The following is a 26,929-nucleotide window of genomic DNA, read 5'->3' as shown; positions in this document are numbered from 1 at the left end:
AGCAACAAAAAACACACACATTCTGCTCAAATGATTAGTTTTCTTATTTGAGAAAACCTCATTTCAGTGAACGGAAAACATAAGAAAACAGTGTACCAATAGCAAGTATTACGATTTGTTACTCCTGAGCTCCCCTCTAACTCATGGGGACGAGAATGATTTCAGGTGAAGGAGCAGATGAGATCTCAGCATGCACACACAAGTATGCAACAGAAGTGCTTCATGGAGCTCAGCTTACTTAATATTATTTTTTCCTTATTATACTACAAAAATATGAAGAAAAATAAAGAACTTTGATGCTATTAATAAAAGCTTATAAGTTAATTATTCCCTACTTTAGTAAGGAAGCCATTCTGGCAGCTTCACAACTACAATAATTTGAAAAATCTACTTGGAAATCTGTAAGTTGCATTGAATCACTGAATAATTTGCCAAAGTGGCAGGTATTCTTAATGAGCCAGGGAAACCTCTCTCTCTGATCACGTTATGAAAGATGTACTCTCCGAAGTTACCCTAGAAAACTCACTTTACCATTATGTCATTAATATCACTATTGTATGTTCTACAAATCCTGCAATCAGAGAACTACTTTTCATTTTTCTTCCTCAAGTGGCGTTATCGTGGGCAATTACTGTGTCCTTTTAAACCAAAATTAATTTCTTTAAAACACTAATTTAAAAAACAGTGCTGTTTAAAAGTCCCATCCTTACTAATTCTGTAAGTAACGATCAATTAAAAACAGCAGCAGCAATCAACAATGAGAAATTGCTGCAAGTACCTGGGCCCTATGAAATTCCAAGAACCCACTAAGGTCCCAATAAAGCTTTTAAACGTTTCAAAGTCCCATGGTAATTCACATTTCTCAGACACAAATATTTTACTGAACCGTGTCTACACCTAAAATATCATCTCAGCATGTGTGAGCACAGCTCTGCATAATGAATTCTCCATTGCAAAATATGAAGGAAATTATAAAGAGTGTCTGACTAATATTGTGTATAGCTATTCAGTGAAGTTTAATGGTTAACTCAGTGACTGAATTAAAGGTCAAGTATTCAAAACTGGTATAAAAAGCATGTTTACTGAAAAACTTCTGAAAAAGAAACTGTGTATCAATTGAAGCCATTCAACAAATTACTTTACAGATACTGAAAAGAACTCAGGAAAATGTCTGGAAAACATTTTGTATGTGCACAAAGTATTCACTGAAAAATATATGGAACAGGCCACATTACACAGGCAACCATTCAAAAAAGGTAATGTAAAAACAGAATTTATATTTCTAACAGGCTTTCCCCATCCATTTTCCAAAACATGTAGAGGACAAACATCACTTTTCAGTCTCATTCTCAGGTTCACTGTCTCCACTGTCACTGTCTCTTCCGGGATGTTCTGGCATTGTTCGATGTTCATCCACGCCGGCCACTTTCAATTCTCCTTCCTTTGCAGTTTCTTCCCCTATCTTATTTTCTTCTGCATCTTCCTGTACGCCTTGCACTTCACCTTCTACTTCAGTCTCTTGAGTTTGAGTAATTTCAGTTTCTTCAATCATAGCAGGTGGGGGCAGTAAACGCTAGATGATTAAAAAGGAAGTATTTCAGTTTTTACAACAAATACATCTACTTGGGCACCTATTCCTATTTCAGCTTGAATGGTTCACTGTATATATAGGATTTTGCATTATATAACAAGTTAACAAAAAAGACTCAAAATTTTGAAGCACTAAAATGTAAAAACCCTAATCATTTGTAGGCAGTTAACTCCTAGATAAAACAATAATAATCTTGGCTGACACAATGGTCTCATTAGATACATTTTTTGCCTAAAAAGATGGTTTAAAAACTCGTAACTTCCCACTCAGGGATAGCGAATGCATTTTATAATCCCAAACAGCCAGACAAGTGATAGGGATATGGTAAATCCCTACTTGGAGCAATAAGAACATTCCTACCGTAATCTCATCTATTACCATTTCAGACTCCTAGATAAGCTTAACTTGCTTTTTCAGGCCTTTCACAGGCTTGTCTTTAACAACTCATTCCAGTAATTTCCCCTTGAAACATCTTATGAAACGCTATGTGACCTCTTTCTCTACTTACACAAGTTTCACCCACAGCTGTAAGCGTAGAACAACACAAGTTGCAGTAACAGTAAAAGCAATGTTTAGAAATTTTTCACATAGTACTTCTGGAAAAGTGATTTAGTATATTTGAAGTGTTTTGCTCACAACCAAAAACATAGTTTGCAAAACATGGTAAGCAACAATGGCAGCCATAATACAGACTTTGGAAAAAAAAATACCAAGAATGCAGCAAGCAGTAGAGTACGAATGCTGTACAACTTCAGGCTGTAAAGAAACATTCTTACTTCTTCTAGCCTAATATTATTTAATGAAACTATGAGTATTTCCTTGGAATACTGTGAAGAATTTTAATGAAAAGAAAGCTCACTAAACCTCCTAAGTTTTGCAGTTTTTTTGGCTTCTCCTACAAAGGGAATATGATTCATTGCCACAGCAGGAAACCAGCAGTTTTGTAACTAGTTTTAGCTAGCAGTGGGTAAGATGGGAATGCTAAAAAGAATAACTGGTATTAGCAGAAAGATCAGGTCCATATTTGATTAAAGGGTCAAGAAAACCTATTTTTTGGTAATGTTTAGATACTACCATCTGCTTTTCAGGACATATACACACTTCTCAGTTTTGACAGGGCAATTCATTTGCACCCGAATGTGACCAGCATCACAGTCCACTGAGTCTTCATTACATACGATTGGCACGGTTGAGAGATCTCCAACTATACTTGACACGCTGGCTCCAAAACAAGCCTTGTCATGCCCCTATAGGAGTGGGTTTCTAACAAAGCAATGTGAGTTTTCACTACTTTAAAAAAGAAATACAGTTAGAAGAAGAGATGTGAGTAGTGTCATTCTTCTTTCTCTTTGCCCTTTTCTTTCCAGCAGACAGATAATATAAGCACTTCTCCAAAACAGTGAGAAAATACCCTGTCCACCCAGCTTTTTGTGAGTAGCCAAAATGCTTCAAACTGGGCTGAAACTATGCTTCCCAGAATAAATAAATAAAATTAATTAAAAAAAAGTTCCAAGATTCACTGGATAAGAACTGCAGAGGAAAAGATATTTTCTATCTGCAAGTCTGACATTCAGTTAAAGGGGTTTTGGGTTCTGATCCCTACTGATAACACTGTTCCACATTAGATGAAACAGTCACTGGAAGAAGGAAGAAATAGTGAAACATCCTTGTAGTAAAGAACAGAACAAACAGAACCTAGATCCCACAAACAAGCACTCTAGACTAATTTGTTCAAGAACTGAGAGCCACACACACTGTCTTCCCACAGCCAGCTAACACAGTGAGTAGTATCCTTTTACATCATTTTTTCCCACTTTTGGGAAACTTTCAGAAGAGCAAAAACCAGTAAGGTAACTTCCAAGTACCATGAACGACTACATTTTAAGTAATATAACTGTGATACACCTCGGACATTAAGTGAAAGCTGATGCAATTGAGGGGTAGCACTTAAGACCTCTTACTTTAAATTTACTATCAACACCTATAGACATCTACTGACCCAAGTATGCTGAGTAAAGGCAGCTTTCTGTTCAGCATCCATCTAAACTACATTAAAGCTCTGCTCACATACGTAAGAAAGCATGGTGCTTCTGTTGGGTTCTAAATTTTGCTTCAGGGTTAAACACTGACAAAACTATGTACAGAAGTGAGAAAGAATCTACAACTGCTTCCAAGCCCATGTTATTTTGCTTGGTGCTGAACTAGTGCTGAAAATAAAATGCCCCAGAATAAAAATGCTACAGCTGCTAACCAGTCTGGATAATGCAGTGAGCTAACACGGTTAAAATGGTTCCAAGACTTGTCTGGTCTTTCTGAACGCTAAAGGCTTATAACGAAAACCTCTACTACAAAACATGATTGCACTGTGCAGTCAGTGGAGCTATAATACCACTAGCTGCACTTACCTGAAATATAACACACAAGTTTACTTGAAGTTAAGACTGTATAGGGTAGTTTTTACGTATTAATGAGGAATTTTTGGGCCCAGACAGAGCCATGTCTAGCACTCAGCATCAATTACTGCTGATTTGGGGGCCTTAAATTGGGGCTTAAATTACTAAAAGATGCAGCTCTCACTACTAAAGGTTTGAAAGACCTCAGTAGTCTCACTCCCAGTCATAAAACCTTCCTGAATTTTAAATCTCATGTCACTTACTAAAAATCAATTCTATTTTTAATGGTCCTTACCTGTTGATAGTGGCGTGTACTCTGTATCATGTGCATATACATATTGTACACAAAGTTAGCCATCTGAGGCATGTTCTTAATAACATGTATTTGGTGAGATGGTCTTTCTCCATTCTAAGGAAGGTGGAAAAAGAAGACATTCAGCAAGCAAAGGAAGACAACCAATATTCAAAGGTTATTTAATCATACTAGGAAAAAAATGCCAAGAAATTAAGTAAAGCTTTTTTACAAAAAACAACAGGTAAACTCTTTGGAAAGACAGGAAGTGTATGTCCTACATTTTGGGGAGCTGGATTAATTATGATACTGAAGCCCAATAAATAAATTTCAAATGGAAAGGCTGGGTTCTGATGCATACAGCACATTTTGGACTTGAGTAATTTAACATATTAAAGGCACAAATTGTATACTTGTCCACTGCTGTCCAGCTCCATCTTGCTCACATTTGCTGACCATATACACTGCATTCTTTGTTGCACAGTGGACCTCAAAGTTTCAACTGAAGGGCTCCCTCCAAAACTCATGAACAGCACTTAAATCTGGGAAAGACCTGTAACTGAATTTTGAAGACATCCCTTCTTAAAGCTCCAGGAAGAGGAGCAGATATGCTCCTCCATGTCTTCATTTAGCATCTTGCTTTGTGTCATGTGCTTCAATGTTCAACTCTAGCCTCTCCCTAAAGATCTAGCACAGTATTCCAAATTATATTTTTGTATTTATGAGCCTAGCTCAGAAACAAAACTGTTTTGCGATTCTGGATCAAATCGGGGAAAAAAAAAAAAAAGTGAATTGGTTATCTGAATTACTTGGTCAAATATAATTTTACTTTTTTTTAATAAGAAGTGATTAGGCTTGGTTGCCTTTTTTTTTTTTTGCAAAATAACATTTTGCAAACATCAAGACCAAAAATATGTGACACATTAAAAACTCACTACTTATAAAAGAAAAATAGAGAATCACTTACATAGGCAGAACTTCGAGAAAAAGCAGGCACAACAGAGCTACATTGATAACTAATTATTTGTAAAAAAAATCAATTAAAAACAGGTAGTGTGTATCACGGTAAAAGTTAACTCTAGGGACATAACCAGCCAAGAGGCACTGGTTTAGCAAACAAGACAGTCCCACCTCTTACAGTCTGCTCAAAAAAAGTGGGGAAAAACCCACTCATTACAGATAGAAAAATTCAGAGCAGCTGTTCCTACCTGTCTTGCTGTTGGAAAACATTCTGTAGGAACAATATGGAGGTGAAGTGGCCGAGCTGTGAGTTGGCTGAAAGCTGGAGTTAGCTCAAAACAGTTCTGAAACAATGATACCCTTGCAAAGATATAAAGCCCAAGCCTGGCTCTTGACATAGCAACAACTAATCGTCGGACATCCCTTCAGAAAACAAACAAAAGAATACATATTATTTTCATTGATGACATAGTTGCAATAAAAGTAACTAGAAGTATACAGAAGTCTTAAGTAAAGGAAATACAAAATCATGTGATAAAATATCATTTTTAGTTTTTTTTCCCTACATACTGTTTCAATAACTACCAAATCCTAGGACCACTCCATAAGAGGGCTGCCTGCACTGATAATATGAAATAATCATCCTTTGCTATTTTCCTAGACTTCAGAGGTAAAGATTACATTAAGAAGAAATCACAATAGCATTTCTGTATGCCTGAATCAGTAAGCCTGAGTTGGAGAACTCATCTAATTAGTGCTGAATAGACAAGTGTTCCTCCATCTCATGCCAAAATTTAAGTATAAACATTTAAAACTACACATCGTAAAGCAACTTATGTGGTGATCTGTTTGATCTCTAATACAAAACAAGTAAAAAGCTCACTTACAGGGAAGAATCTGTGAACATTTAAGCCTGCATTTGTTCACCAACCATTTTTTCCTACTGTCGTACTAGTGTGAAACTGAATTCAGCCTACTAGCAATAATATAAATTAATTACTGTATAAGAGACATTGCTAAAGGATAAAGCGGTTGTGAAGAGGGTACCAGACAGTTATAAAAGGAAGTATGTCTAAACTTCATTCAATAAATAGCATTAAACTTCATTTTTACTACATGCTCAAACAATTGAACACTTTTGTATCATGCGCTATAAACCTCTCTCTGATTCAGAAAACATGTAGGTTAATGCACTACAAGAACATCATCTTACATACCTGAGGTGGCCTACAGCTTTGGTACGCACTAGTGAAAGGAGAATATAATCATTTTGTTGACCTTGAAATCTGTCTACAGTTGTTACCTATACAATAAAAAAAAAAGTCTCTGTAGGTTAATCTTTGCCATTTCAATTTAAAAGGAACAACATGACTTTATTGTAAATTCTTTTGTCCGACTGTGTACTGTTTTTTACCTTTTTATTAAATTCCAATAACTAACAGAGTGGTAATATCAAAAGCTTGTGGAAAGTCACCAGTTTTATAATACACTGTTTTCATCTTCAGAATTAGCACCAGACTTTTATAACTATGATTTGTATTTGTTTCACTAGATTCATCATCATAACTGTTATCAAATAATTTCCACTCTGGGGAGATCTTCCTAAAGGTGTGAGATTTGGTTTCTTTTTTGTTTTCTGAGGATAAAATAAATGACAAAGAAGAGAGACATTCTGTCACATGTAGTCTGTAGTCTTTCCAACTTCACTGACTTCAGTTTGTTAGTATGTCAAATTACAATCAGCCAGAAATGAGTGCAACACTGTGAAATTCCATAGAATGTAGGTTAGCAAATGTCTAGTCAACCAGGGACTACCTGCACAGAAAGCTGTGAATCTATTAAAATAGTCTGTTCTATAAAATGACAACTTAAAAACAAACAAACAAGAACCACTCCAATAAGTAATATATTTTCAAAGTTACCTTGTTTGGCCGTCCAATCAGTGGATTATTTCCACACCGCTGATTAATGACATCACGGATCAGGTGTTTCTGTCCATTGTATGTTGTTAGGATACTTATCTTGTCTGCAGGATAACCAAGCAGGCACATATACATGAAGAGTGCCACAACATACTCTGCTTCACCAAGATTCTTATGTTTTAAAGGGAAGAAAGAAAGAAAGAAAAAAAAAACAACAAAAGGTTAGTCAACTTGCAAGGTTGGAAAGAATAACACCTGTGTCATTACCATGTATTTAGACAAAAATTTCAGTGCTGAGATGAGATGCACCCGAGTGTGTGTCTAGATTAGATGCTTCTTAGCTCACTTAATAAAAGACATTTTGAAAGAATAAAAGAAGCAGAAGTATCTTTAATAATTTAATTCTGATTGCTGCTCAGAGAACTACTGAAAATACCTCCATCAATATTGTTAGTCATTGATTGACACTTTCCAATATTTACTCAGAAGCTCCCAGTTTTACTTCAACAAGATTAAATTCTAAATATTTAAGAAGTCTTAAATATAGTAATAATTCAATGTTGAAGCATTTAAATTATATTTATAGACTAAAAATTATTTACACTATTTTTTTTAAATGCATTTATATGCTGCAGGAAGTATCAGAAGAGTTTGCTCATTAAAACACTGTGGTAATGATGAAGGTGTCCTCTGTCCCTGTGTGAGTGTTCTCAGTCCTCTTTGACCCAGGTGTGATCTAAAGCAGCACTCTGATTCTCAGTTATCAGAATGTCATTTTTAAGGCACTAATTTCAGCTGTTTCTGTTCCACAGGACAGGTTTTATTACTTGTACGTTAAAATGTCACAAATTAAAAAAATTTTAAAAAATCAAAAGAAAGTCTCCCCTCCAAACTTTGTTCTCAATCTAGAAGTGAGAGGAATCCAAGTAAAACCCACGAATACCTTTCATACCTTTAAAAAAAATAGATTGACATAACTCTCAGTGATCTTCACAGGAAAAAATAATCATCAATATTATAATGTTAAAGCCTACTGTTTGCTTTCTATCATATTAAGCAAAATACAAGGTGTTAATTCTGTTTCTGAATACAACTCATTAACCTGCACATAGCTCCAGCTTCTACATTTTCTGAAACCCAGAGTGCTGATTTAGGCATTGGAGTTTGTTTCAACACTGTTTTTAAAACAAGATAAGTAAGAGGACTGAAAACACAAGCATCTCATTACAAGTGTAAAAGGTTTTCCTGTACATATGGAGCCTGTTGCTGATGGCTTAATTTTAAAACTTAGTTGAGAAATTCCAAGGCTGAGGTATTTTTTGCTTATTTACTTCAGCCTCAATGTCTCTCTTCCCCTTATGTATACTTCTTGCAGTACTGTTTCAGTTTTTTATGAATGGGCCTTTTAGCATTCTGACATAGAGGTCAAATCAATGCAGTGACTCTTCAAACTTAAATTTGTGCAAGGTCACAGGAAACTGTGACCCTTCCTGCACAGGAGAAACGGCACCATTCATTTCACTATCATGGCAGTACAGCTGGATTACAACGGACTCTAATTTGATAACAGCCAAAACAACATTTCATAATGAATTATACACTAAATCTCACTCCCCCAAAACACTGAGAAAACATGGTACCAAATCATTCACTTTGAGCAAGTACAACATATTACGTTATCATTTTCAACATTCAATACTTATTAAAAGAAGAAAAAAAAATCAAGCATATACATGACTCAATTATTTGAGAGCAAGTGTTAAACATCAGTTTGCTGCATTTTAATAGTCTGTCTAAACCATATTCAGATTAATAAAGTATACATTTACTATTTCTCTTACCTGATAGAAATAAGGATTGGGTTCAGATTCTCCCACACCATTGAAGTCTTCCACGTTTATAAGCTGGAAGTCATACAAAAACCCAGCATTGGCTGTTCTGAACTCTGGCAGAAGCTGCACGTGAGGCAGGTTACCCAGATTCTTGTAACGCCAGTTGTAGAGGTTACATAGACTGTTAAAAAATGCAGAGACAAACCCCAAACAGTTAAAGTAGGTTCCTGAACTCATTCAAAATAGTTCAGATGCACATAACCCATTGAAGATGAATGCTTCTGTAAAAAAAATATTGCTGGAGAGCTTGTACATATATAAATTAATATATTTGTAGAAGCTATCCAGCAATCATGTTTTATGTTTTGATTCTGTCTGGGTCTCTCTCACAGAAAACTTCAGATTTCACTTATTAGAAAGCTCAGAGCAGCACAGTCACCCTTAAGCCTGTTACACTTGATCAGCTCTACACTGAAGGGTACAAATTTTGTGAAGAACTCTGGTAGGAATTTTCACAGCGAACAAAACTTAAGAAATATTAATGCTTCTTGAGAAAAAGGAAGGGGTAAGTGAAAAAGGATTTTGTGCATTATCTGCTGCAAAACCTCTTACTGAAAAAATAAATTATTTTTCTTTATTTCTGTATTGCCATGTATTAAAGACCTTCTCATCTTTGGTTTTATTTTTCTTTGTTAATATGGCACCACCAACATGCACTTTACACAATATATACATCTGATTATCTAAATTACCACAATGAAATGACAAATACATAGATAAAAAGAAAAATAATCTTATTATAGGAAAAGATGTGTGGACATCCTGGTTGTCTCCAATCCGTCAAAGCTGAAGCTCTGCTGAAATACTACACAAAAAATACCCTTTTGTAGACCATAAGGGAAATACAATATATTCAGGGACAAATGAAGCAAGTATTTCATTAGTCTTGAATATGTTGAATATATTAGTTTACAAAAGGAAGCTTCTGAAAATAAATCTCAGCTGTAAAAACCCCAAACACTTAAGGCCATTAAAACTCCTTCAAGTATCATTTTCATTATAGTACTTACAAAGTAGCAGAGTACTACTGTACAAAAGAAAGTAAAAGTGATTGGAATTCAGCAAAGTAAAATCTGATTTCCTAGATTAAGCAGAAACAAATGGAACAAAACAACTAAATTACAGTTTTAAAAACTCCTGTCTTAGCAACAGGAAAAAAGTGTCCAGTGACATGCTTGCTTTTCCAATTTTTAACCTGGTACTTCCTTACAAGCTAGACATGCCACTTTCTTTGTCTCACCTTGCTCTTGCTCTTCCTTGTGCATCCAAATCAACAGTTGGCACTCCAACACGAACAAACCGTGTAAAAAGGGACTGCTCCATGTTGGAGTATTTTTGAAAAGCCATGTTCTTAATGACTGGTGGCAACTGATGATGATCACCAATCATAATCCACCGTTTCAAACGACTGAATCCATCCTGGGGGTTCTAGAATTAAACAATTACACAATTGTAACTACTGCAGTATAATCGAGGCACTCAATTACAACCACTAATAGTTAAATTGGCTGTCTTAGTCTAAGCCCTAAATTTCAGCATTTGTTCTTAAGCTACACTTAAGCTACATTGCAGTAATTTTAAAGAAATCTAGGTCCTTTCTGATTTAGGGGGTAGAATTTTAAATAGTCTTGTTTCTTATAAAGCAACAGGTAAGTTTATCTATTCAAATCAGTAGAGAAACATCGGAGTCATTATCATTTTACATTGTTTTAAAGGCAAAAAACCCCCACACATCAGAGGAAGAACCAACTATAGAAGTTACAGTAGTAAAATCTGATTTTTACACAAGTACTGTTACACTAGACCAGGCTTTTAAACATTATTTTTTGGATTCTGAGATAGTGAATATGAAGGGCCTGAAGCATCTGAAACAATTTTAGTGCTTACAGGTCTGGGGCAGAAAATGAGCCTGCCTTTCTGTGACTCCGTGGTTCCTGTGTTTCACCTGGCTATCTCTGGAATTCCCACATGGCTTTTCCATGACCAGAATACGCCTCTAATTAATCCTCACCCTGGGTCTTGGACTGCATGCTTTTCAGTATGTCTGGCATATCTCTATCCAATTCCTCATCACCCTTTGTGTACCTATGTTACATACTGACAGAACTCATGAAGGAACATTGTAACATAGGGACAAAAAAGGAACAGATCACAGAATCTTAGATGTGTGGATAACATTATCCAGGAATTAGAATCTTGAAGATTTCCACCTGCCAGTTTTACAATTTAGACCCCAATTTCTTACACACTCCTGTGATATTTCCCTTTCCTCATAGGAGCACTATTTAAGACAGTTCCTTTTCTTGCCACTTGAAGTGGAAGAGCACTGAAGCCCCCTCTGATCAGAGAGCAAAGAAGGAAAACTGGGCTCTGAACTGTCCAGCTCATCAAGGCTGAATAGCCTTAGTAAGAAAGTAAGAGGATGGAAATTATTTTCAATGGCATGACATTTTTTTTTTTTTCTCTCCAGAAATGTTACTGATTTGGAGAAGACAAAGAGTTCTGTATAATCATTCTGTTCTTACCAGTAATTTCAATCTCAGAACAAAGAACCCTCCAAAGAACTCTGTTTTTTAAAATTTCTTACTTCAAATTTCTAGTGCAAGAAATCAAGTACTATTACTCTGCAAGCCTAGTTCTTTAGGTACTGTTGAAAAAAAAAAAATCCCTCAATTTTCAATTATTATTTGGATGGCTCTTGTAAGAAAGGTCATGGAATGTCTCCCAAAATATGGCTCTATGGCTAAAAGGTCTTCTTAAATTACCAAGAACTTCAGCTTCTGCATTACTCACACACACTTATTTCCCCTCACCGGCCTGATTCATCTTGTTTCTCAATGCTCATTCAAACACTGGAAAAACACTGAGTGAAGTAAGAATCTTAATAGTAAGATACTTATTTCACTTTATTGATAGAAAATAAAAACCATGGTCAAAGCCAGGCAGAATTTATAAATTACACAGCACTGCAGTACAATGCTGTAGCATTAAATTCAAGACTTCCAGAACGTAAAAGTAACAACCCAAGTCTTACACGTGCCTTCATGCATAGAGATTTAAACAACTAATTACAGGAGAAGCCATTAAGTGACAACTTATGCCTCCGTACCCTTCTTATAGTTAGAGGCATTTAACTAAGCAGTGAGAATAAATCTTGCATTTCAGGTTTAACTAATTTCAAAGTTATTCTAGACACTACAGTGAGGATTCATTTAGCCTGCAGGACAGAAAGGAACCAAGTCTATTTCATTGTCTTTTTATAATTGCTGAACTAGTAAGTGAAACGGAAAGAGAAGTAGACTGTCACATTTTATGATTTTTGAGAAGCCTCACTAAGAGGTTTGGTCTTTATACATCTCAAACAAGATGGGGAAATACACGCTCCTGTTCAGAGTTCAAGCAGTATTTGGGGTTTAAAGGGTGAATTGCTGCTCATCAGCCCAGATTTATCAAATCTCAGCAGTCTTTAACACATCGAGAAAGTGTTAAACAACTACACTAAAACTTAAAAATTTACAGTTCAACAGCAACTGAGAACAGGGCTTGGGCTTTAACAGCAATATGGTTAACTTGGACATGCACATTCTTTTGTGCACTAAGCCCATATTGAGTTATTTTCCTACAATTGTATTCTACTCTCCATTGTTAAAGAGCAAAGTGAAAAATTATGAGCTACAACAACAAATATATCAAATGTTTCACAATGTTTCCATGACGCTTTTTTCAATTGACATTAACTTTCTATTAGAATGAAAATCCAAATGCTTGGATGTGGCTTTCTAAAAACTTATAATTATAGCTTTTCAATGAAAATATCTGCCCCAGGCAAAACTTTAGAAAGAAAGCTTAATTTTAGGATATGAGCAAATGCAGACTGTATTTTCAGAAAGTCACTGAAATAAGCATCAAATCAACAGTCCAGACTGTTTTCAGTTTTACTGACTTGCATTATACCAGCTTCTGATTTGCACCTAAAGAGTTTGTATAGAGCTCCTGAGGGAGCCCATACTTCATTTCCTGAGGGTGAAATTTATCTTGTGATAATCTGAGATTACAAAGATAACAGAGCTACAGATGTGTGAGAAGCACATCTTGCTTAATTATTAAATCCCCTAGATCTTAAAAGAGGAAAGTGATGCTCCCAAGCTAAGCTTGCTAAAAAAAAAACAACACAGATAATCTTCCCTGGAGGAAGAACAAAATTCAAGATAGTCTGAGTGAAAGTGCTGTGTTTAGAATAATTAGAATAGAAGTTTTTAGAGAAAAATACTGAATTTTAGAAGTAGCAGTGTTGGCCCTCAACTGCAACGTTCCCTAATGTTACAGAGCTATTGCTACCTGACTTCCTAAAGAATGTGCTATAAATAACTCCTTTGCCACATTAGCTTTAGTTTCCCTCTTTCCTTCCCTGCATTAGAAGTACCTTTCCAGCTGCAAGACTTCTATTCAACTGTATCACATCTGCATTCCTTTATGTACCAATTCTTGGCTTGCCAAACACTGTAAAGCTGCAGTTGATTCCAGGCTCAACACTTATCAGTTAGCTAGACAAAAGGTGCGTAATTATTGGGCAAAAGAAGTAGAACCAGTAACCATTTTTTTTCTGTAGAGTTTTAACATCAATTAGAATGTCTCCTCTCTACTTGGCTCTAGCTTTCCTGAAAGCTGTAGGTGCTTGCTATCTCTTTCTCTGTTAATCCTGACTTGAAACTGACCAAACAGCATAAGTAGACAGGATGACATGAAGTAATTCTTCTTAAGTAATAATTCTAATAATTATTTAAATCAGCAATAATCACTCTTTAAATGAGAAAGAACAAAACTAATGTAGCCAGAACATAGTTTAGAGAAATATAGCTGCCTTTTTTATTTTCAAAAGTAAATCCCTCTAATACTACTATTTAAGCAATTAAAGCAGATATTTAGAACCTATTAGCTTATTCCACAATATTAAAAACCAAGGGAAAACAACTAATCTAGAACAACAAAGTTCTTACTGTCAACTCATACGGCAGTATCAGTTCTAGGTTACTTTCTGCACAAGCTGTCTTCTTTCTAATACTTTGTATTGTTCAAGAACACAGACATAAGTTCATCATTTTTTGTATTATGTTTTATAATTCAGGTCTAACCTGCAACAAGAGAGGTATAAAGGTTTCTATCTCCAGAATCTGAGCAGACTCTTCCATTAAGATGTTGTCATACTGAGAAAGAAAAAGCATAGATGTCCATCAATCAATACAAATTAATGCTGTTATTCAGTCTACCAAAGGGAAAGAATCAATCACTTATTTGGGTTTTGATGGGTGAGACAGTTACAGCAGGATTTTACTGTAAATATAGGCAAAGTATCAGTAGTACTAAAAATCAATGTCAGAGGGTGAACACCTACACCAATGGTAGATCCATTTGTACCAATCAGGGCTTACATATAGAAGGAGTCCAAGACTGAACTACATAACATGCTTCCCATATGCCATAACCCATCCTTGAGAGAGAAGTTTTCTGCAGTGGAACAAATTTACCATCTTTTCACTGAACCAGAAAAAGAAGCACTATTGCAATCCATTACAGTGCATTGCTGGAAAAAAAATAACACTGAAAGAATTACTGGTGAAGAGGTTTTGTTTTTGTCAGATAAAAGTCTGTAATAAATCCAATACCTATGGTTAAAAATGCAGAGTGAAAACAGCAATGCATCATAGTTCTTGTTCCTCAAATTGTTCAATTTTTAGGTAAACAAAGTTATAAAGGCCATGGAATTTTTCCCAATTCTGCCTTGATTTTATTACTCAATCATATCACTGCAGTTCATAAACTAATATGGAAAAACTAACTTTTCTACAGACATGCAGTAATAAAGCATTTTTGTACAGGCAGTAAGTTAGAAGTGATCTTATTTTTTTACTAAAAGAAGTTAATGGTTTCTTCAGGAAATATAAAACTTGAAACATACTGGTAAAAAATTCAACTCAATAATCTAGTTGCCTGGATTTACAACAGAAAAATGGTTTATACAAGGGAAGGGAATAAAAAAAAAACTTAAAAAAACAATTAGTGTAGTAACATTAGTAAAATCATTACTTTGAAACCTAATTCAACCAGGTCATGTCGCTTCAGAGCAGCATGAGTACAAGTCATGGCAATAATTTTTGCTTCTTTCACCAAGAGGTATTTGGACCTATCCAGGCCACTGCGGAGAAGTTCAAATGCTCTGAATTCCTATGGAGAAGAAAAATCTTAGAAGTCAGAATGCAAAAAACTATTGCTTATAAAATGTATTCAGTCAAACTATCTGGCCACCTTAACATACAAGAAATTCATGAAGGTATCTACCATTAACAATCCCATCTGAATAATTTTTTTAATGCTAAACCTGGAAACAATAATATTTCAAAAAAACTTAAAAAACACATGCAAGAAATCTGCAACCTGTATGCATATATAAGTTTAGAGACAATTATTCCATTGACTGAGGAAGCCTCCCAAAATCCCCCCAAATTTTGTTCTCTTGTTTCTTATTTTACTGCATCATAATATCACATCAGATTCAATATTAGAAAGACCAGTACAGTTAATATGACCAATGGATACTCAGATCATCTTAACCCTGCCTTTTAAAGTGATCTGGGAAAAACAAGATAATGTATTAAGTTAGTTCTAGGTTATCTGATTAAAGGCAATTCACTGTTAACACAAAGACCCTATAAGGATCAGAGAATCAACAATAGGTTCATCAACCCTAGTAACATAGTCAGAGAAAATGGAAAATGCAGAATGGCTGCTTCCTAACATCAAAATAAAACAGATTAGACCCATGTTCCTATTGTGAAATATGCCTATATTCCTCCAAGGTGGAAATTCTCATCTGGATGCCTTGAGAGCTAATGGAACTGCCTCAAGATATATACTCCTTTTATAATATTGGGCAACGGATTTTAGAACTGTGTAAAATTTAATTGGATTAGCCAGATCCACTTACCTTTAACAGTTACACATCTTACCTCAAGCTGAGTGAATATTTTCTTAATATGTCTAAAACACCCTTCAGCAATTTCCATATCTTCTTCATAGGATTTGCCTTTGAAAATTGGTTGAGGAGCATTTGCAAAATACTGGTGAAAAGGAAAGAAACCGGAAACGTCCGTAACATTTGGCACTTTTCCACCTTTAACTTTCACTTTGCTGATATACTCCTCCCAACGAGACATTACCTATAGCAAACAGAAGTGTCACATAGTTACGTTTTATACCATAAAGTCATTAGCAAGGCGTAGTCCTGCACACATAGTATTAAAAAAAACCCAAAACCAACTATCACAAAAGCAAGGTACATCTAAATTAATATTTGACCTTGTATCAGGATGATAATTTTGAAGCTATGGCGGGTTGACCTTGGCTGGCTGCCAGATTCCCACCCAGCATCTCTCACTCCCGCTCTTCAACAGGACAGAGGGAGAAAATAAGATGGAAAAGCTTATGGGCTGAGATAAATACAGGGAGATCACTTAGCAATTACAATCACAGGCAAAACAGACCCAACTAGGATAAAATTAATATAATTTATTGCTGATTAAAAATAGAGTAGGATGGTGAGAAACAAAGACAAAATCAAAACCACCTTTCTTTGCTACTCTGTCCTTCTTTCAAGGCTCAGTTTCACTTCTTTATTTCCAACTCTTCTACCTTCTCCCCACCCTGAGCAGTGCAGGAGAAATGGGGCTTGTAATTCACGTTCATAACACTATATCCCCACCACCACTTCCTCCTCACACTTCTCCCCTGCTCCAGTATGGGCTTTCCACAGGCTGCAGCTTCCTTCAGGGCATATCCACCTCTCCATCATGGGGTCTTCCATGGGCTGCAGTATGGATGTACGATTTGACACAGTCCTTCATGGGCTGCAGGGGAACAACCTGATGCACCATGGTCTTCACCTTGAGCTATGGGGGAATTTCTGCCCCAGTACCTCAAGCACCTCCTGCATCCTTTCCCTCCTGCCCTAGGCGCGTGAGGTTGTTTCTCACACTCCCTTCTCTGCCCCCAGCTGCTGCACAGTGCTTTTTGACCTTTTCCCAAAGATGTTTTCACAGAGACACCATCAGTGTCACTGATGGGCTCAGCTTTGGCCAGTGATGGGTGCGCTGGAGCTGGCCGCATCCAGCAAAGGGCAACCCTTGGCCTCTTCTCACAGAGGTCACACCTGCAGCCCCTGCTACAAAAAACTTGCCACATAAACCAAATATGGAAGAAAATATCTTCATCAACTCTACTTACACTACTTAGGTTGAAATACCAAGTTGGAATCCCTTGGGAGAAAACTGAAGGAGAGGATGAGCTCTAGCAGTGCTCCTAGTACTTTCCAACATCTAATGACCATTTTATGTTTAGGCCCACAGTACAGTTAGTCCAGAGTAAATTCTGCAAAAACACATGCAGAGTACGCATTTGATCCTAAGTACCACTCTGCAAGTCTGTTTAAGCCATACTAATTGCTAGTGCAAACTATGTCACTGAAAAAATACATGGAAGGGAAATGAGGGATACATAATACACAGAAAAATCAGTGTTTTGTGTACTATGCATCCAATTTCACACTGGCATTTAACACCATAAAAGCTTTCTAGCAGGATCATCATGTAGCTAATTTAATGCTTGTCCAAAATGTAAAGCAGCCCACAGATTCTCCTATCTGAAGGAGAAACTTCAGGTTAGACTCTGCCAGCAGTCACAAAAAGCAGCAATGCTAGCCTTCCAATTGGTGAGTCATCAAGCAGGATTTAAAACAATAGCAATACAAGCAAGCAATGTTGCAATTATAGCTGTAGCTGTTGTATTTTGAACCACCAAAGGAAATATGGGGTTTTTTAAGACTCAATTCTGAAAAATTCACTCCAATTTTTACAAAGTGTTTCATAACATACTGAGGTCATACAGTCTCTGTAGAAGTATTTCAGCCCTTACTTGGTATAAGAAAAAGTGGCCAGCTGTTTCACAAGTGTAAGAAACATCTCCATGGACTCCAAGACTCTCTTGCAATCGCCCAACTTCTCGTAGAAGCTCAAGTCTTCGAGCCAGCACATAATTAACTCTTCCATATCTACAAAATGGATTAAATATAACATGATTTGTATATATTTAATTAAAAAACGTTTTATCTAAGTAACATGAGTTCACCAAAAAACAACACCCCTACCAAAAAAACTCCAAAACTACCAGCAGATTCAAAAAGAACCTAATTTGCCAAATGCCCACTTTTTCTATCAGTTGAGTCCTAATAACTAACAAAGCCATGCAAGAGCCATTACTGTAGAAAAAGCTCCTTTTATCCTATCACCTCAACAAAAGCTTTGTAAGTGTTAGTAAAACATTCTCATCATGTACCTGTAAAGTAGAAAAGCATTACTTCCAGTGTACTGTTTAGGAACTATGATACACTACGTGTTATACAAACACAAGCAAGGTATACAAGTCCACAGAGCATCATAAACGCAAGCTATACCTGAAGTTGCAGTAAGGTAAGGCTGACTTCATTGGAAATACACAAAATGTCTTGCAATAATGCTTAGCCTACCATAACAGACAAGTCTGCATCCACACACAGGAGGCCCTGTGCCCACAGCTGCCTATTGAGTAACTGTTATGACATTAGTTTGTAACCTACTCCTTCTAACTGCTCTTATCCAATTCAGCCCAAATTTTTCTTCATAAATCAATTTCCTTAATCCATGCACTCCCCCAGAAGCAGTGAAAGAACAAGAAAAATAAATGTATCACATTTTCTAAAAAAGAAAGCACATTAAAAAGTGGTACAAATGGGTGGTATTAAGTGAGAGGAACAGGACACTTCCTTTTAAAAATGTGCACATAGTTAAAACCTTGAATGTGAATAAAGTCTAAATTTCAAGCCCTTACTAAACTTACTATTCTTAAAATATGCTTTCTGCACAGAAAAAAAGACAATCCCTGGTAATCACAATGAGCTCTATTGTCTTATTTAGAGGAGTGAGAGTAGCTAAAGCTGGAGATTTGAAATTACTAAGACAACTGAATATGATATTGTTCAGAACTGGATAAAACAAGTTGCTCAGGAACTTTGACAGTTAAGATCCTTGGAAAACTAAATAATCTTTTCCCCTTCAACAAAACTAATCCACTATAGTCACAATTGACTGCAACCAGTCGTGGCTTTTTTCCCCTCACATTTCCAATGTCCTCTTATTTCTTACAATCCAAGTCACAGAATCACAGAATGGTAGGGGTTGGAAGGGACCTCTGAAGACCATCGAGTCCAATCCCCCTGCCAGAGCAGGACCATCACAGAATATAGGGTACACTACACAGGAACACATCCAGACAGGTCTTGAAAGTCTCCAGAGAAGACTTCACAATCTCTCTGGGCAGCCTGTTCCAGTGCTCCATAACCCTTCCAGCAGATTTTCCTCCTGTTGAGGTGGAACTTCCTGTGTTCTACTTTGCATCCACTACCCCTTGTCCTATCACAGGGCATGACTGAAAAGAGATTGACCCCCTCTTTCTTGACACCCACCACCATCAGATATTTATATACATTAACAGGATCCCCTCTCAGTGATCTCTTCTCTAGACCAAGCATCCCCAGGTCTCTCAGGCTTTCCTCGTAAGGCAGGTGTTCCAGTCCCTTAATAACCTTTGTAGTTTCCCATTGGACTCTCTCAATTAAATCCCTGTCCCTCTTGAACTGGGAAGCCCAGAACTGGACACAATACTCCAGATGTCATCTCACTGGGGCAGAGGGGGAGGAGTGAAAACAAGGAGAACCTCCTTCAACCTGCTGGACACACTCTTCTTAATGCACCCCAGGATACTATTGGCCTTCTTGGCCATAAGAGCACATTGCTGACTCATGGATAACTTCTTGTCAACCAGGACTCCAAGGTCCTTCTCCATGGAGCTGCTTTCTAGCAGGTCAGCTCCTAACCTGTACTCATGCATGTTCTTATTCTTCCCCAGGTACAGGACTCTACGCTTATTCTTGTTGAACCTTATTAGGTTCCTCTTTGCCCAGCTCTGCAGCCTGTCCAAATCTCACTGACTGGCTGCACAGCCTTCCGGTGAATCAGCCAATCCTCCCAGTTTTGTTTCATCAGCAAGCTTGCTGAGGATACACTCTGTCTCCTCATTGATGAAGATGCTGAACAGAAATGGACCCAGCACTGATCCCTGGGGTCTCCACTAGCTACAGGTCTCCAGCTGGACTCTGCACCATTGATCACTACCCTCTGGGCTCTATTGTTTAGCCAGTTCTTAATCCATCTCACTGTCCACTCTTTTACCTCATAGCTCCTGGTCTTGCTCATAAGAATGTTACAGGAGACAGTGTCAAAAGCCTTGCTAAGGTCAAGGCAAACTACATCCATTGGTCTCCCTGCATCCACCCATTCAGTCACAACATTGTAGAAGGCTACCATATTAGTCTACCATGACTTTCCCTTGGTAAATCCATGATGGCTACTCCTGGTAACCTTCTTCTCTTTCATGTGCTTAGAGCTGACCTCCAGAATGAGCTGCTCCATCATTTTTCCAGGGATGGAGGTGAGGCTGACTGGTCTGTAGTTTCCTGGATCGTCCTTTTTGAAGACTAGAGTGACACTGGCACCTGTCCTGTTTGCCATGGTCTCTTGAAAATGATGGAGAGTGATAGAGCAACATCAGCCAGCTCTCTCAACACTTGTGGATGCATCCCATCGGGACCCATGGATCTGTGTGTATTCAGTTTAACTCACTGATCTCTAACCCAATCCTCATTGACCAGTGGAGAGTCTTCCCTCCTCCAGGCTTTCTCTCTTACATCTAGAATCTGGGATGCACAAGGGCTGGTCTTAGGAGTAAAGACTGAAGCAAAGAAGGTATTCAGTAACTTGGCCTTCTCTGTAGCCTCTGTTACCAGGGCTCCCACCTCATTTTCCCTATTCTTCCTTTTAGCACTGATGTATCTGAAGAAGCCTTTCTTACTTTCTTCTGCTTCCTTAGCCAGGTAAAGTCGTAAGCACTCCTATGCATTTGTTCATTCCTACAAAAATTTTCTTTAGCTGCAATTCCCTTTGTGCTTAAGTGACAGGACCAGTTTAATCAGCTTCCCTCCACCTTGTTCTTATATGCCCTGTTGCACTTTACTGTGCCTGCAGAGGGAGCAAAAAAGGAACACTAAGCTTGCCAAGTAATAGAAATTCCTTAAGCAGTGTTGTGCCCTTTAAAGTAGCCTGACACAGGAAAACCATGAATTCAGAAGCAACCTACAAAAAAAAAAAAAAAAAAAAAAAGGCATCTGGGAAATACACTTATTTTCTCACAGTAGTGCAGCCCATCTTCAAATATATTTCCCAACCCTTATCTCTCCCAAACTGCCAGAACCTACAGGACTCTGCAGAAATGTCCTGAAGATCTGAAGCCACTCTGAGAAAGAATGAAAACAGACAACATAAAGTGTCTCAAAGAAAACTATTCAAGGAATATACTAAACTAAACTAAAATTCTAAAAAAAAAAATAATAAAAAAAAAATCACAAGGTATTTATTTATCTAAAATAAACTCAACTATACATATGTTGATAACTTCTAGTAACTATGTATCATTTTTACTACAGCTTTTGAGTCAAAAGTATCACTATAATAATCCAGTACTGGACAGTTAAGTCATTTCTAGTGCACGACCCTTATACCTCCACCTACATTTGTGAACTTGTGTAGTCCTACTGATGTCAGCTGGACTAACACGTAACAAATTGGTTCTTAAGTCTTTGTACTGATATAGACTTGATAGCTTTCCTTATGTACGTATTCTTCAAAATGTAATATTTACCACTGAAAAAAGCAAATTTGTAATTAAGTAACATTCTCAAGAAATGTTTTGGTTTTGTATGCAATATTCAAGATGTCAGCAGAACTGATGTCTGCACCAACAAATTCCTAACTGCAAACTTACCTTTATTATTCAACTTTATCTTACAAAACAGATTAATTCTATAAAATGTGTATATGGGCCAAGAATATAATGAACTACTTTTATTCAAGCAGTTGAGTTTGTGAACAAACAGCTGCCCCAAATTCTATTGCCCCAAAAGAGAACAGAGTTTCTTTACTGAATAAGAACCAGAATCACTTAATTCTATATTGAAAACAAGTGCACTCTGCATTACTTGCATTCAAGAACATGAGAAATATGAAACTTGTCAAGCACAACTTGCTCATTCCCTTGCTTGGGGAGGTAGAATGGATTCAACACATACATCTTGCTACAACGTTTATGTAAGCAAGTTTAACATTAGCTCCTTTTTCACCTGCTGAAATCTTTCTCAGTCTCTAATTCCTCCTCTCCATGACCCAGACGCAGGAGGTGGCGCTCATCAATGTCTAGAGCCATGATTTTTTCAAACAGCTGGTTCAAGGCCTAAGGATTGAAAAGAACAGGAAAAAAAGGTAGTTTAAGGGTTCAGAGGAAAACTGAAGGAGAAAACCGAAGACTTACTTGTAGGTCAGCTAGGAAATTATGCCTATTTTGGTATAAATGGAAGCCAAAGGAAACATGAAGTGAATACTGGAACTACAGCTCTTAATCTTGACAACTAAGAAATAAGCCTACTAAAACTCCTATATCTATATACTTTATACAAGTAAATTTGATTTTACAGTTTAAAACCATTTTAAATTTTTATTCAATCACCTATACAATATAGTTGATAAAGCTATCAGTATCTAAAAATGTCTCAAGAAGCACACTTTGCAAAACCTGATTTTGTTAGATGACTTTAAAACATTAAACTTTTACTGTACATTAGAAGAGTGTGATCTGGTATTGATTGGCAGGTGCTGCAACTCTATTCCATATTGAGAAATAATTTTTCATTAACTAAACTTCAAGGTGTGCTTCATCTTCTGCCTTAAACTCTTCAATTCTCTAACAGCTTAGTATCAACTTCTGTGTATTTCAGATAAGTTTGTAAGCATTGGATCACTAAGTTGTGAAACTACGAATAAACATGAGCAAGTCCCAATTGTACTTCAGCTGGAAGTCATGCAAACATGTTAAAGCACAGGCAACAAACCTTGCTGAGATAGTTTATCTCCTGAAGCACAATTTCAAGTTCATGTTCTCAAGTCTTGATTGGTTATAAGTCTCCTACCTGCCCCACATTATTTCCTTCATATTCTCCACAACAGACATGCTCTCAACCCTTTCTCTCAATTCATTATCTGTTACTCTTCTGTAACCCACTGTAGACTGGCCTATATTATTCCAGGTTGTAATTCCTCACCAAAATGAAGCCCCATTCACCACTGTTTGATGAACAGTGTAAGTGTATCATTTTGTTTTGATGGATAAATATGAAACATTTTGAAAGCAGTATGTTAATTTAAAATAGCTCATAACCAAGACTGGATTGGCTAATTAGGGAGACCAAGAAATAAATGACACTGGTTTCCTAACAAATCATTCCAAACCAGATACAGATTTAGAGTAAGAATCCTCAAGACTTCCAGCATTAGTATTACTACTATTTTATATGTTTCAGAATTAGCAGCTAGGCTCCATCTCTTAAGAATGCAAAATAGATATTCAGCTGAAGAGGCCATGATACCTTTCATGTCCTTCCTTAGAAGCATGAAGCCCAGAGTCACCAGTGTCTGAGAAAGTTCGCTAGTGAAAATCTAACATGGATGCAGTCAAATGCGCAGCTGCAAGAACTGCGCAAACATTTTTTTTAAAGTACTTCCTAATTTCTACCCCTAACAAGTTAAATATATTGAAAACTTCTGATAGATAGCTCAGAACTACGAGCCTGAAATTCCAAGATTTAACTTCACATTATGAAACTGGCAAAACTGCACACAAGCCAACTCAAGTTATCATTGTTAAGAGACAATCGCAATCCCAAACCTACTGATCTCAGCATTTGCTGTTCTTCTCTATTTTAATTACAGGAAAGTTTCATACATGACGTGACACTTTACCTGATTAGAGTGGGTAACTATAAGAGTTCGTTGTTCTGGGAAATTATGATAAAGATTGGATATTATCTGGACTGCTACATCAGTTTTTCCAGTACCAGGTGGACCCACTACCTAAAGCCAAAATGAAACCAGAAATTAAACCCAAACAAAACTCAACACAATTTTTCAGAATATTGCACAAAAAATATAGCCACTTGGGAAAAAAAGCAGAAAAATCACACAAGACAATGACATCCTACATTAACAGCAAAACAAAATAATAAAATCTTCTGCTTCATGTACAATTGCTTGCTGGTTTCTGTAAACTTTAAGAACAAGTACATACACAGTGGGAAACTTCGTACAATACTATGACAGATCCCTGTGTAAGCAGAATATGGTAAATTACTTGCGTCTTTTTGTGAACTTCAAGAACAAATACATCATGACAGACTAATTCAGAGCAGCTAGACAGATTCCTGTCTGTTAAACAGTAATCCAGCATATGAAACACTACTCTGTTGTGCAAACCATGAAACAGACCTCCAAGAACAGACTGTTTAGTCTCAGGACAGATGAAACACAGGGGAAACTGTGAAAAAAAGCATCAAAGCACATAATCAAAAAAGAATAAGGTAAAGCAGATACAAAGAACAGAAAACAAGAGTCCATTCTTTTTATTTACTCAAAAGTCTACAACTGATGATATGGAAGTAATACTGAAAGTTAATGTTTTTATAAGCTCAAATATCAACATTCAAAAAGTGACATCTGAGACATTTTAAAGGTATCCAATTATTACAAAGCATCTCAAAGTGCTCAAGTGCTAAGAAGCACAGAACACTAGGTTTTATACATATATCTAAACATAAAATTACAAATTGGTATGGAATTACACTTGCTTTATCTAAATAATTTAATTGATCATTGAATCCAAAGGCAAGTATGATTATGCTTCTCAAAAGTATTCGACAGAAATACAAGATATAATCACATAAAATAAAATATAGGCATTTGTTACGTAACTCTTTTCTCAGTCTGTCTTCTCTCCCTGCAAAAATACAGGTGACGTAGTAAAAAGAAAAATTTAAAAAAATTAGGAAGTAAATCCTGAAAAACAAGAAGCTAACTTTGGGGTTTTTTTTATATCTAACAGACTCTCTCTTAAAAATCAACAAACGTGGTTTTAGCAGAAAAGCTCAAATTATGTAACAACTATCTGATCAAGTATTTATGAAAGCTAATGGAGTACCAGGCACAGGAAGTTCCTTTTCTTCTTCAAAACCCTCCAAAAGTGAGACAGATGGTAGTTTATAACGCATTGTACACTTGCATTTCAAGGTCATTAATAGTTCAAGAAATACTAAATTATACCCGGAAACAGTATGCAATGCTATTTTTAAAAGTAAGAAAAAAGAATTATACTAGGTGACTTATACATCCCCTATCTAGTATTTTGTGTTATTTATATACCACAAAATTTTTAAAATTTTTATTTCCCAATTTTCTTTCCTATTAACAACACTACCAGTAGAAAACACTCCTACACACTGTGGGTGTGTGGGTATTCGACAAACATTCTAGGTATGTAAAACCCAGCAGTTCAAATAATTCCAAAAAATCCCTTCCAACACTGGTTAATAATAAAATTTAAAGCATCTATCACTGTGGCATTTTCATGGCATTTAAAAAAAAAAAAAAAAAAAAAAAAGAGCTTTAATTCCTCAATTGACCTTAAAGTTGACATTCTATCAACAGCCAGAAAGTTCTGCTGTATTCTACCAGAAAACATACCATATTCAAAAACAGTGCCAGGAACTCAGGTAACTTTTATACACATTTACAACACTATTTCAAGCCCACCTAGTCAAGCAGGGACAAGAGTCATACAGCTCCACTCAAGTTCATTTTTTCCTTTGACATGCCTCTTTTGTGTGCTAGCTAAAGAGTGTATAGGGGATGGTAAACATCAGGAGGAAGGGGAAGAGGCAGAGTATTGTACCAATAAATATCAAGACAAAAACCTAAATATTAGCTTTATTGCATATATAGACCAAGAAGAAATAAAAAGTATCAGAGAAAAGTCAGTCCACAGATTCACTATTAGGACAGACTGTACTTCACTGGGAGACAGGTACTTGTAGTCAGTCTAATTGAGAGTGGGAAACCCTAAAGACCTTTGCAGAAATTCACTGATCAAAAATTACTTTCATAACAAGTCTTCCACTTCGGTTTGGTTTGTAACTTCTTAGTTCTAGAAGCCAGCAGGATACAAAGGATTGCACATTACATTTCACAAGACCGCAGAAAAAAGCTCCCTGAAGACAACTGAATAACTTTCATTTCCTTTAATGGAATTAGATCAAACTAAAAATGATCAAGTAATTTAAAACAGCCAAAAATGACAGACATGGCTAAAGTCTCAAACTAGCAATCCAACCACTGGAACAATAAATTCAGTTTTTGCGGAAAGTCTTCAGCCACTGAAACACAGGATAAAGTTATGCAGAGATCAAACATATTTCTGTATGATTTTGTGAAGATGGGAGAACACTGAACCTTTGTCTGTTGATTTTTCGTATTATAATCTGTTAATAGAAGTGATGTCAGCAAGGCTACAGAAAAAGCAATTACTGGTATTTCACTGAATGTATGTATGTAAAACCAGAATTAAAAAAAACCAAGAGTATAAAACCCTTAAAAATATTCTTACCATAGTTAGCCCAGGCTGCATTCCTGCACGTATAGCTTCAATCTGAGTATGGGTAAACTGAATAGTATTGCTGTAAGAAAGGAAAACAAGATCAGAGAATTGATAGATTTTTGCCAACAGTTTTGATAAAAGCAATTGTTTTAACAAGTTTCATTTAAATTAACTGGCTACGTGTTTCTCCAGAAGTATGTGCTTAC

The 26,929-nt window shown here is 36.4% G+C and overlaps 1 protein-coding gene across 2 annotated transcripts in view; it reads right to left on the bottom strand.

Annotated features, from left to right (window-relative positions):
* Nucleotides 1-1,062: 1,062 nt before the first annotated feature.
* The window catches only part of AQR (aquarius intron-binding spliceosomal factor), a 54,639-nt gene continuing 28,772 nt past the window's right edge, over nt 1,063-26,929 (bottom strand). Inside the window, exons 22-35 of one of the 2 annotated variants that reach the window (XM_051621253.1) lie at nt 26,733-26,802; nt 24,041-24,151; nt 22,369-22,478; nt 18,015-18,150; nt 16,055-16,264; nt 15,135-15,272; nt 14,183-14,254; nt 10,291-10,478; nt 9,000-9,171; nt 7,159-7,329; nt 6,454-6,539; nt 5,485-5,659; nt 4,280-4,393; nt 1,063-1,573 (exon numbers count right to left, since the gene is read on the bottom strand). In XM_051621253.1, coding sequence (XP_051477213.1) covers nt 1,331-1,573; nt 4,280-4,393; nt 5,485-5,659; nt 6,454-6,539; nt 7,159-7,329; nt 9,000-9,171; nt 10,291-10,478; nt 14,183-14,254; nt 15,135-15,272; nt 16,055-16,264; nt 18,015-18,150; nt 22,369-22,478; nt 24,041-24,151; nt 26,733-26,802 — 1,996 coding nt within the window. In that variant the 3' untranslated portion in view covers nt 1,063-1,330. The other variant, XM_051621254.1, reaches the window with a different exon arrangement.

This window comes from Apus apus, chromosome 5 (assembly GCF_020740795.1).
Source record: "Apus apus isolate bApuApu2 chromosome 5, bApuApu2.pri.cur, whole genome shotgun sequence".
Lineage (NCBI taxonomy): Eukaryota > Metazoa > Chordata > Aves > Apodiformes > Apodidae > Apus > Apus apus.
The sequence above is the reverse complement of the archived record's forward strand: the minus strand, read 5'-3'. Positions and strand labels throughout refer to the sequence as shown.